Consider the following 15,396-nt stretch of genomic DNA (forward strand, 5'->3'; position numbering starts at 1 on the left):
ATTTTTGGTAGAATTTCTGTTCTTACTACTGAAATAGAAAAAAAATGAGTTGGTGCAATGAACTCATTCTATACTTGTACTTGCTGCTCTTCTGTTCTGTGGAATTGCAGCCCCTAGAGAATAGACTATGAGAAGGTAATGAACTCAATGACTATTTCTTTATGTAGGAGATAAATCAGAGAGGTAATGCATCTTGAATGTATACGTCTAAGGTTGATTGGAAGACAAGAAGCTATGCATAAATTGTAACATTTCAGTTTTATCTTGATCTAATGGTTGGTGCTGTCTCTCTTTGATTCTCTTGTTAGATCGTGTTCGAGCAATCGAGCTCTGTGTTTCTTAGTTTCTCACCCCTCACTCTCTCAGTTTCTTACGCAGTCACGCCTCAAGCCCACGGTGACGGTCTTGACGTCGATGGAACTCTCACCTTCCACTCTCTCACTCTCTGCGTGAAACCTGTTGTTGAATTCAGCGTTTCAAGAAATTGGGAATCAGATTGATGAATCTGCCAATTTGGATTGGAATCAGCCATGACTGATCTTGATTCCAGCCGATTTGATACATCCGATTAAATAAACAAACAACAATTCAGCCTTGTCCCAATTATATAGGATCAGTTATATGGATTCTTGCCCTCTAATTAGCTCTATTAAAGATCATATTTGATATAAGGCCTAAGCTATGGATATCTTTCCTCGCTACTTTTCCTAGGTTTATTTTAGCTTCTTTTAGTTCATTCAATCTGAATCAAATCACTCTTCTGTATTGGAGCATTCAAAAGCCTTTGGTGTACTGTCGTGCTTTTCATGATTTAAAATATCAATTGAAGGGATGTAATCTGAATTGAACATTTAAAAATATTAAATAAATATGGTTGAACCTAACAAATATGATGTGATCTTTAATCAAGCTATGCCCTGAAAAGTCATGAAACCTTTCAAAGCTTATAAAATATAAAAATATGACATTGAACCATATCCAATTATTATAGTTATAGAAATTTATGGTATTTTTGTATTTTCAACATTTTTCTGTTAAACATGTACGTACTCATACCGTATTTTTTTTGCGAGAAAGGTCTTTGTGAGGGAGTGTGTGCCCTGTGCCCAGACACAAAGGGGGTGAAAAAAATAACAAAACGCATTCAATGTCAGACCTTCATAATGATTCAGTGCGATACACAACATATTTCTTCAATCAAATATATTTTTTTTTTGGTAAAAAATATTTCTTGAATCTTATTCACTCAAAATACTTAGTGTAACAACCATATGAACTAAATACCTAGTCCAGTTCCTATTTGCGAATAGTTTAAAGGTCTAACCTTAAGACATATACAGTCACACATAAAATGATGAGAATTAATACCATTTATGCTATTCAAATTGAGTTTTATGGACACACATATCGAACACAAGTCAGGGCTTGAAATTTAACAATTGTTCTAATACAGCTACATGATTCAAAACCCTTCTACAGGAATGCACTTACAACTCATTGTGTTTCTATAAAAGCTACAAACTTCATTGTTGATTGAATTTCTCTCACTCTTGTTCTTAGCTGAGACTAAGAACAACAATTAATGTCTCATTTCTGTAACTTTCTAGTGTAAATTCAGCATTAAGACTAAGAAATATTGCAATTCTATAAACAGTAACATTTAGAAAATTTATGTTCATGAGAAGAATCTTAATTGAGACAAAATGACATTCCAACAATACTAAATACAATCTTTGAGGTGACAAAAAAAGAGGTTTTAAGACCAAAATGATCTTTTACAGCTTCAGCATATTTTTGTGTAATGGCTGTCTTCTAAGCCATCCTTCTGTATCAATGAAATTCAAGTCAATTAAATTAATCACTGTACTGTAGCTGAGTTTCTTTAGCCAACTCACTCTTCCTGAAGTGTTTGATCCCAATCCATAGCAACTGACTTCAGCAAAAGTTATGTCATATCTGATAAATTAAAGAGTCAAAATTTTTAATTTGCTGAGAATGAAAAGGATTGTGAAAAATAGAAAGGAAAATGAACTATTATCCAAACACTCTTTACATGATTAATGCTCAACAGATTACTATATTACATTATATTTGATATGATAAGCTTATTAAGATGTAATCCCCATGCTAAACTTCAAGTTGTAGACCACATCTTTTACTTAGCCCAGATTTCTTTGTGTTAACTCTAGAATTTCATGGATTATATCTCGGCAACTCAGGCAATTTTCCGACGATTCGACTGTTTTTGGCGTGTGTTTTATATTGATTCATCAGTAAACTAAATCAAATCAATTGAGCACTCAAAAGGGTGGGAAGTTCCTTAGACAATCTTTAAATTTTAAACAATGGTTGTAGATTACTAATTATTATTAGATGGATTCCATCATATACCTAGTTTCTCTTTACCCATAGGTGAAGAGAGAATCTCTTCATCTATAAAGAGTTGGAAAAACAAAAAAATGAAGCTAAATCTTCCCATTATTGTTGGTGGATCCCATCATGGACCCAATTTCTCTTAATCCAAGGTGAAGATAGAATATCTTCATCTACGGGATCTCATCTTTTCGGACCTTCAACAATAGGAGATGCTAGTCCAATCATAGCATCAAATCGCCATGCATGCAGGAAGAGAGAAATCTTCACCAATTGTAAAAAGAAAGAAAAAAAGAAAAACTAAATCCTTCCATTGTTGTTGGCGGATCCCATTATGGACCCAGTTTTTGTTAACCCAAGGTGAAAAGAGAATCTCTTCATCTACGGGATCTCACCCTCTGATTGGACTTGAGAATGTTATTTCGAACCTCCAACAATAGGAAGTGATCGGTGTACTTATTGATTCCGTGTACTCTTTCTATAGTCCAATCATAGTATCAAATCACCATTGATGAAGAGAAATCTTCATCTATATATGTTGAAGAAAAACTAAATCATCCCATTATTGTTGATATGAATGATCTGAAGTTATAAGAATGTGAGAGAGAGAGAGAGAGAGAGAGAGAGAGAGAGAGAGCATACTCATGGCCATCGAAGTCCCATGCATCCCATCCTTGAGGAACTATAATGTTAGACAAAGATGAATTGTAGAATAACACCCTTGAGTAGTCTCTCCATGCTCTTCCTAGATAAGCTACACCATTTCCAAACACTGCACAATTTTTAAACACAAACCCATTTGCATCAGTAGGGCTATTTCTTCCTTGAGCTGTTATATAGCCTGGATATAACCATCTCCCATAAGGATCCAGCTTCTCTGCAATCACAAATATCACACATTTCTGTACAAGAAACAACTTTTAGTGAACTCTGATGCAATTCAGTGAAATTTCCAAAAAAAAATAAATTAAGAATGCAAAAATGAATAATAATTTTTTTTATTTTCTCAAGTTTTTCAAAGCAATCTAATGTACTAAGTACCTCATAAATGGACTGTCCCATTCCAAAGATGAAATCAACTGCTCCTTCAATATGGCAAGACTTGAAGTAATGGCGACCTTGCATGTCCCACAATGTGTCTTGCAATCCAAAGAAATTGCATTTGTAGAATGATGACTTGTCACCTGCTATCAGCGCAGCAACCGCTGGCGTCCGAGGATTTTTCCCCATTGGATCTTCAATGTTGTATGTATTCTGTAGGGAGAGACTAGGGAAAACTTTATGTAACTATTACTAGAGATGTTTAGTGCTTCATAATCTAACAAATTATGGAGGGATCAATGTGACAAGAGGAACCCACATAGATCATTAATTGAATTCCAGCACAAAATTAAATAAGTAAATGAGTATTTCACAATTATAAAGGTACAATCTTCTATTTCTATGTTGATTTTTGTTTTGAGAATTTCATTAGATACCTGATTTTCTTATATGCAAATTGTTGGCTGAAAATTACAGCCTTTGTATGTGCAAAACAGAGAAAACAAAAGAAAATAATGGAGTTGTGCTGCAACATTTTCTCCGTTCTTTCTTTCTTTCTTGTTTTTCTTTCATTCAACTACATGTGTCTTAATCTCTAACCATTTAACTTAACTTGAGTTTAACTAACTCAACTCAAGTTATGTACACAAAACATAAATTAAAGATATAATTGTTGTACAACAAATTAACTCTCTATATTCTCCCCCTTAATGTGTTGATCCATTACTCCCAAAGCTTCTTTGAATTGTTGGAACTTCACCCTCGGTAATGGCTTTGTAAATTTGTCAGCTACTTGATCTTCTGACCTACAGAATTTCAGCTCCACTTCACATTCTTCAATTGCTTCTCGGATGAAGTGATGCTTGATTGCATTGTGCCTTGTGTGATTATGATAAACTGGATTCTTTGGCATAGCAATTGCTAATTTGTTGTCATAATGAATTATGGTGTTTCTCCCTTGCTTCACTCAAATGTCCTTTATGATTCTTCTCAACCAAATGATTTGTGAAGTTGCCAATGAGACTGAGATGTATTCAACTTCAGTTGATGATTGAGCAACCGATTGTAGCTTTTTTGAAGCCCGTGAGAACACACCTAAACCAAATGAAAATGCATAGCCAAAGGTACTTTTCATGTCATTAGCACAATCATCCCAATTACTAGCTATCAGAATAGCCAACTAACTCCAACTTTGAATCTTTGCTGAATTTGATTCTATAGACAAGAGTGCTTCGAATTTACCTTAACTCCTTTTTGTAGTACCTTATGTGGATGGGATTATGCATGAATCTTGGAAGCAAATTCGCAATAAGCATAATGTCAAGCCTTGTGGCAATGAGATAAAGCAAGCAGCTCTCAATCAAACTTCCATAACAAGTAGTTGCATTCACCTTCTTTCATTAGTTTTTCATTGACTACTAGGGGTTGCAATTGGCTTACAATTAGCTAGTCATCCCAAACTTCTTGAGAATATTTGCAACATATTTATTTTGACAGATGAACACACCATCTTTTTCTTGATGAATTTCAATGCCAAGAAAATGATGTAGCTGCCTCCTATCACTCATCTTATATTTCTTCTTCATTTCTTTTTAAATTCTTTAATCATCTTCTCATTATTTCCAGTAAACACTAAATCATCAACATACAAAACAATAATGAAAATATCAGCTTTACCTTGCCTTTGGACATACAAAGTAGGCTCACTCTTACTCATCTTAAATCCTTTTGACATACAAAGTAGACTCATAGTTGCTCTTCTTAAAGTCTTTCTTTTCAAAGTAGTTATCAATTTGACTATACCACGCCTTTGGTGCTTGTTTTAACCCCTACAATGCTTTCTTCAGCTTATACACATCATCTTCATTATTTTTTATCACAAACCCTTGAAGTTATTCTACATACACGTCTTCTTTCAACTCTCCATTCAAAAATGTTGACTTAACATCAAGTGGGTAAAGTAACCAACCAATGTGAGTTGCTAGAGCAATAAGTGCTCTCATAGTGTCAAGAAGAGCTACCGGAGCAAATGTCTCGTCGGGTTGTTGTGAATAGCCCTTTGCAACCAACCTTGCCTTGTTCCTTTGTACAAAACCATCAAAATTATATTTCACCATGTAAATCTACTTCACGCCAATCACTTCGTTGTCTTGTAATCTATTTACAAGCTGTCATATTTTGTTCTTCTAAATAACTTCATTTTCTTCTTTTATTGGCTTCCTTAATTTTCATTGTTTCTTCAAAGTTCTCATGTTCCACAACACAAATATTACATCTCTAATAAATATCACTCAAACTTCTCATTTTTCTTGGATTTGAGCTTGATGATGAACCTGACCTTGGTGTGGAGGGAGGTAAATCTTCACCATCCTCATTTTCTTGAGCTTGACTTCTTGCCATAACAACATTTGCTACACCTTTGTCATCAACTTTAACTTACTCCCAATTTCGAGTAGTTTTCTCATCAAACCAAACATCACAACTAACTATAATGTTGTTTGTCTTTAAACTATATAACTTATAGCTCTTTGACATTAAGTTATAACAAAAAAAAAATACACTTCTCACTTGTTTCATCAAGTTTTCTCCTTTTCTCTTTCGAAATTTGAGCATAGCAAACACACCCAAATACTTTGAGATGTCTCACAGATGGTTTTCTTCTGTTCCTTGTTTTAATTGGAGTCTTATTCCATATCATCTTTTGTGGACATTGATTAATCAAGTATACTATTGTATTCACAACTCTGTCCAAAAATTCGGTAAATTTTCTCAAACAACATAGACTTAGACATCTCTATTTTGGGAATGAGAGGAGTCCTCATTGGACCATACACATCAATATGCATCAATTCTAAGACTTCCTTTGCTCTCCATGCTACCACTTTTGGAAATGGTTGCCGTTGATGTTTTTCAAATTCACAACTTTCACAAACATTATATTTTTCTTAAATTCTAGGAATTTCCTGGCTTCCTGCACAATATCTTTTTGTTGAAGTAGCTTGAGATTGTGGAAGTTCAAATGCCCAAACCTTCTATGCTAAAACCAAGACTTATCCATTGCATCAAGACAACATCTTTTGCATAGCTGAAATGAATCGAAAAACTACTAATTTTCATCACAACATGCTTTTGTTTGCCGTTATCATAGATTGGGTAGCATTTACCTTCAAAATGGAGTGACTAATCCTTCTTAAAAAGTTATCCAACACTAAGCAAATTCTCATTCAAATCTGGAACATACATTACATCATTAATCACCTTACTGCCCTTCTTTGTTTGAATTTCCACCTCTTCGTCTACTTTGTCAACCACCTCTTGTTGATTCATTAGAGTGTGGTTTTCTTTCATCATATTAGCTGCCTACATTAAGCTTAAATTAAAACACGCTATCAATAGACTTTTTGGAGTGTCATGCCAATTGTTATGTATGTTTCGAATTCTCGTACCTGTTCAAAGAATGACAAATATTTTTTGGTGGTAACCCAAATGGAATTTTTTTTGAGATTTGTGATGGTAGCGGAGGGCTTGGGCCGATGGAGTAGTGTTTTTATTCTTTATCCGCTCTATTGTAAAGTGAGTGAGATTTGGGGTTTTCGATTTAGGATTTCTGGGAGAGAGCAGCAGCGCCGTTTTTGGGTGTTCTTGAGAGATCTCTAGTATAACTTTCTCCGATTTATATAGTGAAACATCTTCAGCTTTGCTCGTGGACGTAGTACACCATATTGGTGTGTGAACCATATTAAATCTCCATGCCATCTTGTTCTGTTTTCATTCTTTATTTGTGTTTCTTTTTGTGTTTGTTCTAACAAATTGGTATCAGAACCCTTGGTTGTTTCGATCACTGCATCCATGGCTTCACTATAGTGGTGTGTGAACCACATTAAATCTCCATGTCATCTTGCTCTGTTTTTGTTTTTTGTTTGTGTTTTTTTTTTTTTTGTGTTTGTCATAACAAATTGGTATCAGAGCCTTTGGCTGTTTTGATCACTACATCCATGGCTTTTACATCTACAAAATACTACATTGACAAGTTCGATGACAACATTAACTTCAGCTTATGGCAGCTTCAGATGATGGTTGTTCTTACACAACAAGGGTTGAAGAAAACCCTATTTAGGAAGGCGAAGAAACCTGCAACTATGTCCAAGGATGATTGGAATGAGATGGATGATAAAGCCCTTTCAGCTATTCAGCTATGTCTTTCGAATGAAGTTTTGCAAGAAGTTCTCTCAGAGAAGACAACTGCGAAATTGTGGGTGAAGTTAGAGAACTTGTATCTCAACAAATCTCTCACTAACAGGTAGAGATTGAAGCAACAGTTGTATACCCTTCGTATAGGTGAAGGTAATTCTCTTAAATCCCATATTTTTTTATTTTTACTCTATCGTTACTGATTTGAAAGTGGTAGATGTTAAGATTGATGATGAAGATTTAACCTTGTTACTGTTATGTTCTCTGTCTCCATCATATAAGCATTTTAGAGACACCATGATTTATGGTAGATAGACCATTTCTGTTGAGGATGTCAAAATGACTCTGCTAAGCAAGCAGAAAATTGATGATGAGTTGACATCAAGTAAATCTGAGGGTGTTGGTTTAGTGGTTAGGGGGAGAACTACCGAAAGGGGTTCAAATAGCGATAAAAAGAAGGTTAGGAACTACCGATAGGGATTCAAATAGTGACAAGAAGAAGGTTAGGTCAAAATCTAAGCATAAGAATTTGACCTGCAACTACTTCAAGAAGAAGGGGCATGTTAAATCCGAATACTACAAGCTTTTAAATAAGCAAAAAACAAAGGGTGGCACCCAAAACCAGCTGAAGAAAGAAAACTCTGCAGAGGCTAGTATTGCTGCAGATGAAAGTAAATCTGAGATGCTTTTGGTGACTGATGACATCATTAGATCACAAAATGAATGAATTCTTGATTCCGAGTGTTCCCACCATATGTGCCCCAATCGTGAATTGTTTTACTCATATGAATCAGCTTCTAACCTATAAGACTTCACATGAGCTCAGCTCTTGTTGGCCCAGTTAAGCCCATGTTCCACCATTTCTAATATTGGGCCACCATTACTCTAAGCCCAATTCTAACCAAGACAAATATGAACCCTATGTCCAGCCCATTAATTCTTATGACCAAATTTGACCAAGTGGAATGTATTGGTTGGGCCAAGTATCGACAGGTAAAAAACTTTGCAGCAGCAGCAGAAAGAGTGGAAAAAATATTGAAAAGGAAGGCAACTAAGGAAAACGAGATTATTTAATGGCCGAAATTGGGAGAAGAACAAGCAGGAATTAAGAGCCCTTAATTAGGCCCAATAGTTCAGAAAGGCCCACATCATAATGTTTAGAGTGGTTGGTATAAGGAGGGTGTTAATCGAAATCGAGTCCAACCTTTTAAATCAGAAATTGATTATTAATAGTTTTGGTTTTAAGAAGTGAAACCGTTTAAATTGTAGATTTTGAAACGATTAGAACTAGTACACTATTGAACCCATAATACTTACCAAACCAATTAATAAAAATCGGTTAGTCATGACATTTTCAATTCTATATTTGCTCTCTACTGTTTTGTAGTAGATTTATATCATTTAAACTATTTTAAATTGTTTTTAGGGAGAAAGACCGCCGTTCGATCGCACAGTGCACGTCACCCCCGGTCACAGACACATGGACACACGTAATGGCCGTTGCACCCCCTGGAAAGATGAAAATGATTAGAGATGCGACGATCATCTCTTTCCCTGATTTTTATTTCTTAAGTCATAATTTGAGCTTAGATGCCATGTTCCAAGCCCAACAGCATCAAATTTCTTTGTAGGGCTTGAAAAAGTAAGTTTATTCCTATTTAGGCCCAAACATTAATTCAAACCGTCAAACAACACTGAAACCAAAACCAATAAAAACCATTTATATTTGGTTTTGATTTGGGATATTGGAATCATTTAATAAATGGTTTAAGTTTTCGTTTCAACCCTTCATACTTTGAGTCGAACCAAAACCAAACCGATCAACAGCCTGATCGAAATGTCCATGGAAAATCAATGTTTTTTGTCGATCGAAACAATCAAACACCTAGGCTGTGTTTGGTATGCATTCTCGAAATATAAAAAATGGTTATTTTTATCATCCGAGAACACAAAATCGACATAGAATCTCGAAACAATCAGACACCTAGGCTGTGTTTTGTATGCATTCTCGAAATATAAAAAATGGTTTTTTTTATCATCCGAGAACACAAAATCAACATAGAATCTCAATTAGGAACCAAACAGCTTCATCCTTGTTTCTTTTTTCTGTCTCAAAATTAATTTTTTGAGACTTTTATGGAGGATTCAAGTGATGCAGAGCCTACCTTCATAAAAACTAGTGGTGAGTTCTATTTCAATTTTTACTCCATAGAATAGGAAAAAAAAAACCCATAATCTATAAATCTCTAAAATTACTATTCTAATAAGATTACTAAACTGTGAACAAGATCATTACCTTAAAGCTTATATGTTTCGCAGCGAAATTATCTGCAAAGGAACTGAAAGTAGGGCTTTCTGCTAATGTCATATGATCATCCAATGCTATTATTGTGTTATTTCTCCCTTCTCCTTGAAGTAAAATGAATGGCTTGTCCATTGGAATTAAAACCTTCTCTCTACATTAAAAATGGAATAGTGAACTTAAGTGATAAAATAAACTAATTATAAAAAAACTGAAGTATTTCATATAAGAAGATGATTAATTACCTATAAATGCCACTCTTGACATAGATACAGATCCATTGCTTGTTGTTTGAAGGAACAGAATCAATTGCAGATTGAATGGTTTTGAAATCTCCATACCCAAATGAATCAACTGTGATTTTTCTCAATGGATGGGGTTTTGAGTCTCTTACTTTTGATTCTCCATTAATCAAACCAAAACTCACAAGTAGTATTACCAGAACCACACAACCCATAACTGTTAAACAGTTTATTAGAGGTCAGAGAAGAAAAAAGAGGTAAAAAACCAAACTAAATTTCTTAAGGGATAATAGGGAAGACGGAGAAAATAAAAGAAACAAAACAATTAAGGTTCAAAATGAAACTGTGATTCAGTTTATTTTAATTTATTTTAATTTATTTTAATTATATGATTTTTTCCAAATTTGGATGGATTGTGGCTAGGGAAAAAAAGGAAACCCTTCTAATATTTTATTAGTAATGTATATAATTAAAGATAATTTTCCTTCTTTTGGTTTTGAATTTTGACTCTTACTTTTCTAAGATAAAATATTTACCAAGAATCTGTTTGATTATTAGAATAGAACACAGAGCAATCTTTTCTCTCACGTGTATTATTGTGAAAGACTTAAAGCATAAACATGAGGGGAAGATTAATTATGGGAGGTGAAAAGGTACAAAATAGAGGAGTTCAGATTTGAAATCCGATTGCATTTGAATCTATTTAATTAGATTGGGTTATAATTCAGATTTTGGTCGGATTTGGATCATTGGATGTGGATCTTCCATCAAAAGGTTCTATGTATTTCTTGTATAGAATAAAAAATTATTATTTAGGCTTGAATATCCTTATTTGATTGATATATAATATTCATTAAGAAATATACAAATTTCAATCAAAATTCTCTACTTCCGCCTGTCCCTACTGCCGTGTGCGCCCCCACACACAGCAAGGTGCATAAAGACCGCCTAACCCCTGCCCGAACGCCTTGCCCGAGCCGGGGTAAGGCAATCTTTACACGCTTTGTTGTGTGTGGGGCGTACATGGCAGTAGGAGCAGGCGGAAGTAGAGGATCTAGATCCTTGGGCTTTATTTTTTTTGGGGTGGGGGGAGGGGGGAAGAGTTTGAATTAGTATTGCATTGGAGTAAGGTCCTGTAAGGATGCCCCTGTGTGCGTTCTCATGGGCTCCCATGCTGGTGCAAAGGCTATACAATCAAGTATCAATTTCTTCTTGCCCTTCATTCATTTAGGAAGTAAGTAATAGGGAGAAGCATTTCCTATTGAAATGAATAAAAAAGGGAACCCATATGTAATAATCAGACTTAGAAATAAAAATCAAAAAATAAAACAAGAAGGTATGGGAAAAAGGAAGAATTGATAAGAGAGAAAGATACATGCAGGCAGTTAGGGCCTGCATGATAACACTTTTGTTTCTGGAACATGATTCTATTCCAGAAATGATTTTTTGTATTTCTGTTACTAGGTCATATTTCTGGGTAAAAAAACATGTTTGGTAACACATAATAATTCTTATTTCTTGGCCAGAAAAGAAACAGAAATGCGTTTGTTATGCACAATCATTTCTGTTTCTAGAACTTCTATAAAATTTTAAAAATACCATTAAATACCCCAAAATTCGGTGGAGGTAGATGTTGGTGGAGATGGTGGCGTCGTCGATGATGGTGGTGGTGGTTGAAGTTGTATTAGATGTGGTGTTTTATTTTGAACATGAAATTACTGCTTTGCCCATCAAATTAAGTATATGTTCATTGAAGAGCAAACCCCCCCTTATTTTTTCCTTTTATTTTTGGGACAGAGAAGCTTCAAATTGGAATTTCTTTTTTTCTATTTCTCAGCAATTTTTTGGTCTCTGTTCATTTCCAAGAACAAAAAAAAAAAAGCGGTGTTAATACACGGATTTCTCTTATTTTTTTGTTCCTAGAAACAAAAAAATAGAGAAATAGAAAAATAGAAGTGTTATCATGCAAGCCCTTATAATCATCAGAAAAAAAAAAAAAAAATTACATTGATTAATTTCAAATAAAATAAATAAAATACAATATTTAACGGTGGTTTTAAAACCACTGCTATAGAGATTATTTTATGAATAACAAAATTTATTTTCATTAATTAAAAAAAATAAAGAATATAACATTTAACTGTTTTTAATTATGACCCCAAAAATGCCCTAATGTAGACAATATAAACGGGCAGACTCATAAATTATGGGCGAAAACAATTTTCCAAATCCGACGGTCAATTTGCCGGTGGAAACAGAACCAAGCCTATATGTCTATGGCGGCGATTTTTTGACCTATGGAGGAGTAAAAAATGCTGTCGTTAATAAAATTTCTTGTAGGGTTGGAATGCTTTACATGTCAAAAAAGTATTTGAAAGATTTATCAAGTTTACCTGCCATTAAAGGTTCATGTTAGCAAATAAATTGATGCAACAATGTGATGTCGTAGTGCGAGCAAGAGTTCTTTGAAGTTTAAGATAAATGCATAAATGGGGTTGGACGAAATCGAATCTGAAATTAGTACCAATGAGGTTTTTACATTTAGAATATTGTAGGTATCACAAACTTTTGTTTTGGTTTCTTTCTCTCAATATAGTTTTGGTATGATTTTTTTCAATCAATTTAATATTGAGCAAGACTCACCATATCCTTCCTCTCAATAATGAAATCAAAATCGCCATCTTCTTGTATTTCAATTCCTCCTTCAATGGGAAATCGACATAAATTTCAACTACCTATTTTCAAGGAATCGAAAACAAGAAGCACATAACTCTCTCTCTCTCTCTCTCTCTCTCTCTCTCCCTTTTCTTCTTATTTGTGTTAATGGATTGATTGAGTCAACCCATTAGGTTGGTTGAACCTTTCAAAACTTGAATACATACTACGAGAGACCCGAAGGACTGGATTCTTGGACCAGGTTCCTGGCTATAACTGATTCTGTACTGATTATGGGAGTTTATATATGGGTGCTTAGGGTTTTCAACCACTACTTACTCTCTTGAGCCACGCATACTCGTATTAAAATGGGTATTGATGGGCCGCTGAGTCCACAAGATCTGCATTTCATAGATTTTATCAATTTTATTATAAGGGTAAATTACACGTCACTCCCTGATTATTAAACGAAACATAGATCACTCGTGGTTTTTGAAAAAACTCAAATCATCCCCTCTACAATAACGGTGTTAGTCTACTGTTAGTTATTGGTGTGAAAAGATTATTTTACCCTTGTACTAAAACATTAGAATTAAATTTATACTACCCTTCCTATATCTTCAACATTGGTCAAGGGTAGTTTAGGAATTTTAATTTATTTAACTGACATGCATTATCACTTAACAACATAAAACTAACGGTAAGGACTAATTTGTCATATTGGGATCTAAACCAGGGGGTGATTTGAGTTTTTTCAAAAATCAAGGGGTGATCTAAGTTTCGTTTGAAAATCAAGGGGTGATGTATAATTTACCCTTATTATAAACTGTGTATGAGCCCAATATGCTAAAAACTATTTTCTTTGGGCTCTAATGACAAGAGTTTTGATATTCGGACAAATTAAGAGCTGGGATCGATTAGGAACTGGAACCAAACCATCTCATTATTAGTTGATATTGGTTCCAAAGTTTAGCATTAAGTTGGATATTCCAATCATGGATCCAAAAAAGTGGAATTATTCTATTGCCAATGGAGTGAAGCAAAAATCCATAACAAAAATTCAAACTCTATCCTCCCACCCCCCCCCCCCTTTTCTATTCATGTGAAGATAAGGATTTTCATTATCACTACAAAAATTAGGAGTTTCATACTTGAAAACACTCATATTATAAAATAACACACCAATAAACTTGGAAAACAAATCCAGGCCATAAGAAACATGAGATATGTTATCCCTATGAAATAAGGTAGCTATCAATTTTTTACCCAAAAAAAAAGAAAAAAAAGAAGAGGTAGCTAGCAAGTGAGCTATTGAAGAGCAAATTAAAACAGGATAAAAGGATTATTAACATCTAAGTGACGAGGTTAAAGTAGAGGCACAACCAGTCTGTATAACTGTTTTCCATCAAACAAAATTGGTTACTCTCTTTTGTATCAGACTCCCCCAGCTACTTTTCCTCAATTTTCATGCATTTGGCTTGTTGCAATTCTTATTGAAAAGCCCTAATTTCCATTCTTACAACTGATCTTGAACCTGCACATCAAAATCCACATATTACACAACCACAAAGAAACTCAAGTGAATTCTTGTGATCCAACTTATGATGCCCTAGGCTGTGTTCGATATGCATTCTCGGAATAGATTCTAGATAAAAAGCTCATTCTAAAGTGAGAAAAATACTCAGTCTTAGTTTGTCAAAATATTTCAAAGGCCCCATCAAAGTTTAGCTTAAATCAGCCTGTTTGGAGGCTTCCAAGGGCTGATAATATCAGGCATGTTGCTTATAATGCTCTTAGGATGAAAATCTGTTTTTCTAAGAACAAACATTATTCTTAACCCTTCATAAGTAATAACATCTAATTGCAGCATAACTAAACATGTTTCAAATCACAGGTTTTTCAAATTTAGAGAGTGGATGATGTATGAGTAACAAGGAAGAGTTTTGAAATCAAATAAAGAGTAAGAGTGCAAATTTTGTTAGAGTTGTAGATGCCAAGACCATAGTTAGTCATTATCATCAAATGCTTTAAAAGACTGCTAAGATACATGTTAACAACTTTTCTAACAGATTCCTAACAAAATAGCTGAATCTTAGGGGGAATATGAAGTTCCAAATAAGAGATGACCTTGCTTTCACTTGAAGCAGATCCTTTATAGTGGCAAAGAGGCATTAGAAGGGAATCTAGCCTTAGAGGAATGACCTTGGAATTTTTTTTTCTTGTAGATCCTTTGAATCCAGAGAGAGTGCCACTTTGTGGAGGAGTCTCCGACCTAATTTCAGGGCCATGCCTCCATTTTGAATTTTTTTTCCTTCATAAACCCCATAAAAAAAGTTTGGAATATAGAGTTACTTTTCCAAAACTGATACAACCTTGATATAGATTGGACTTCAATAAGGTTGAAATTGAGTCTTATATTCTTTAAATTACCAAATTAATTATTATCATAGGTGAATCATGGTTTTAAAATGGTATTAAATCAGGCATATTGGCCGATCCATATCGGCATTGGCTGTGACCTGCTCGACCCTGATTGGTACCCATAACAGTATCGATACCGTCTTTTAAAACCTTGGTGTGATTAAGCTTAGA

General features: G+C 34.4%; 1 protein-coding gene across 1 annotated transcript; it reads right to left on the bottom strand.

Moving 5' to 3' along the window:
* Positions 1 to 1,556: 1,556 nt before the first annotated feature.
* On the bottom strand, positions 1,557 to 10,364 carry LOC122645129 (probable pectinesterase 29). The gene is made up of 6 exons (XM_043838471.1): positions 10,153 to 10,364; positions 9,902 to 10,061; positions 3,415 to 3,627; positions 3,016 to 3,275; positions 1,780 to 1,956; positions 1,557 to 1,644 (listed from the first exon to the last, which is right to left on the bottom strand). The coding sequence occupies exons 1-6, from the start codon at positions 10,362 to 10,364 to the stop codon at positions 1,557 to 1,559; spliced, it is 1,110 nt and encodes a 369-aa protein (XP_043694406.1).
* Positions 10,365 to 15,396: the final 5,032 nt, after the last annotated feature.

The sequence above is a fragment of the Telopea speciosissima genome, chromosome 11 (assembly GCF_018873765.1).
Source record: "Telopea speciosissima isolate NSW1024214 ecotype Mountain lineage chromosome 11, Tspe_v1, whole genome shotgun sequence".
NCBI classification, from domain to species: Eukaryota; Viridiplantae; Streptophyta; class Magnoliopsida; order Proteales; family Proteaceae; genus Telopea; species Telopea speciosissima.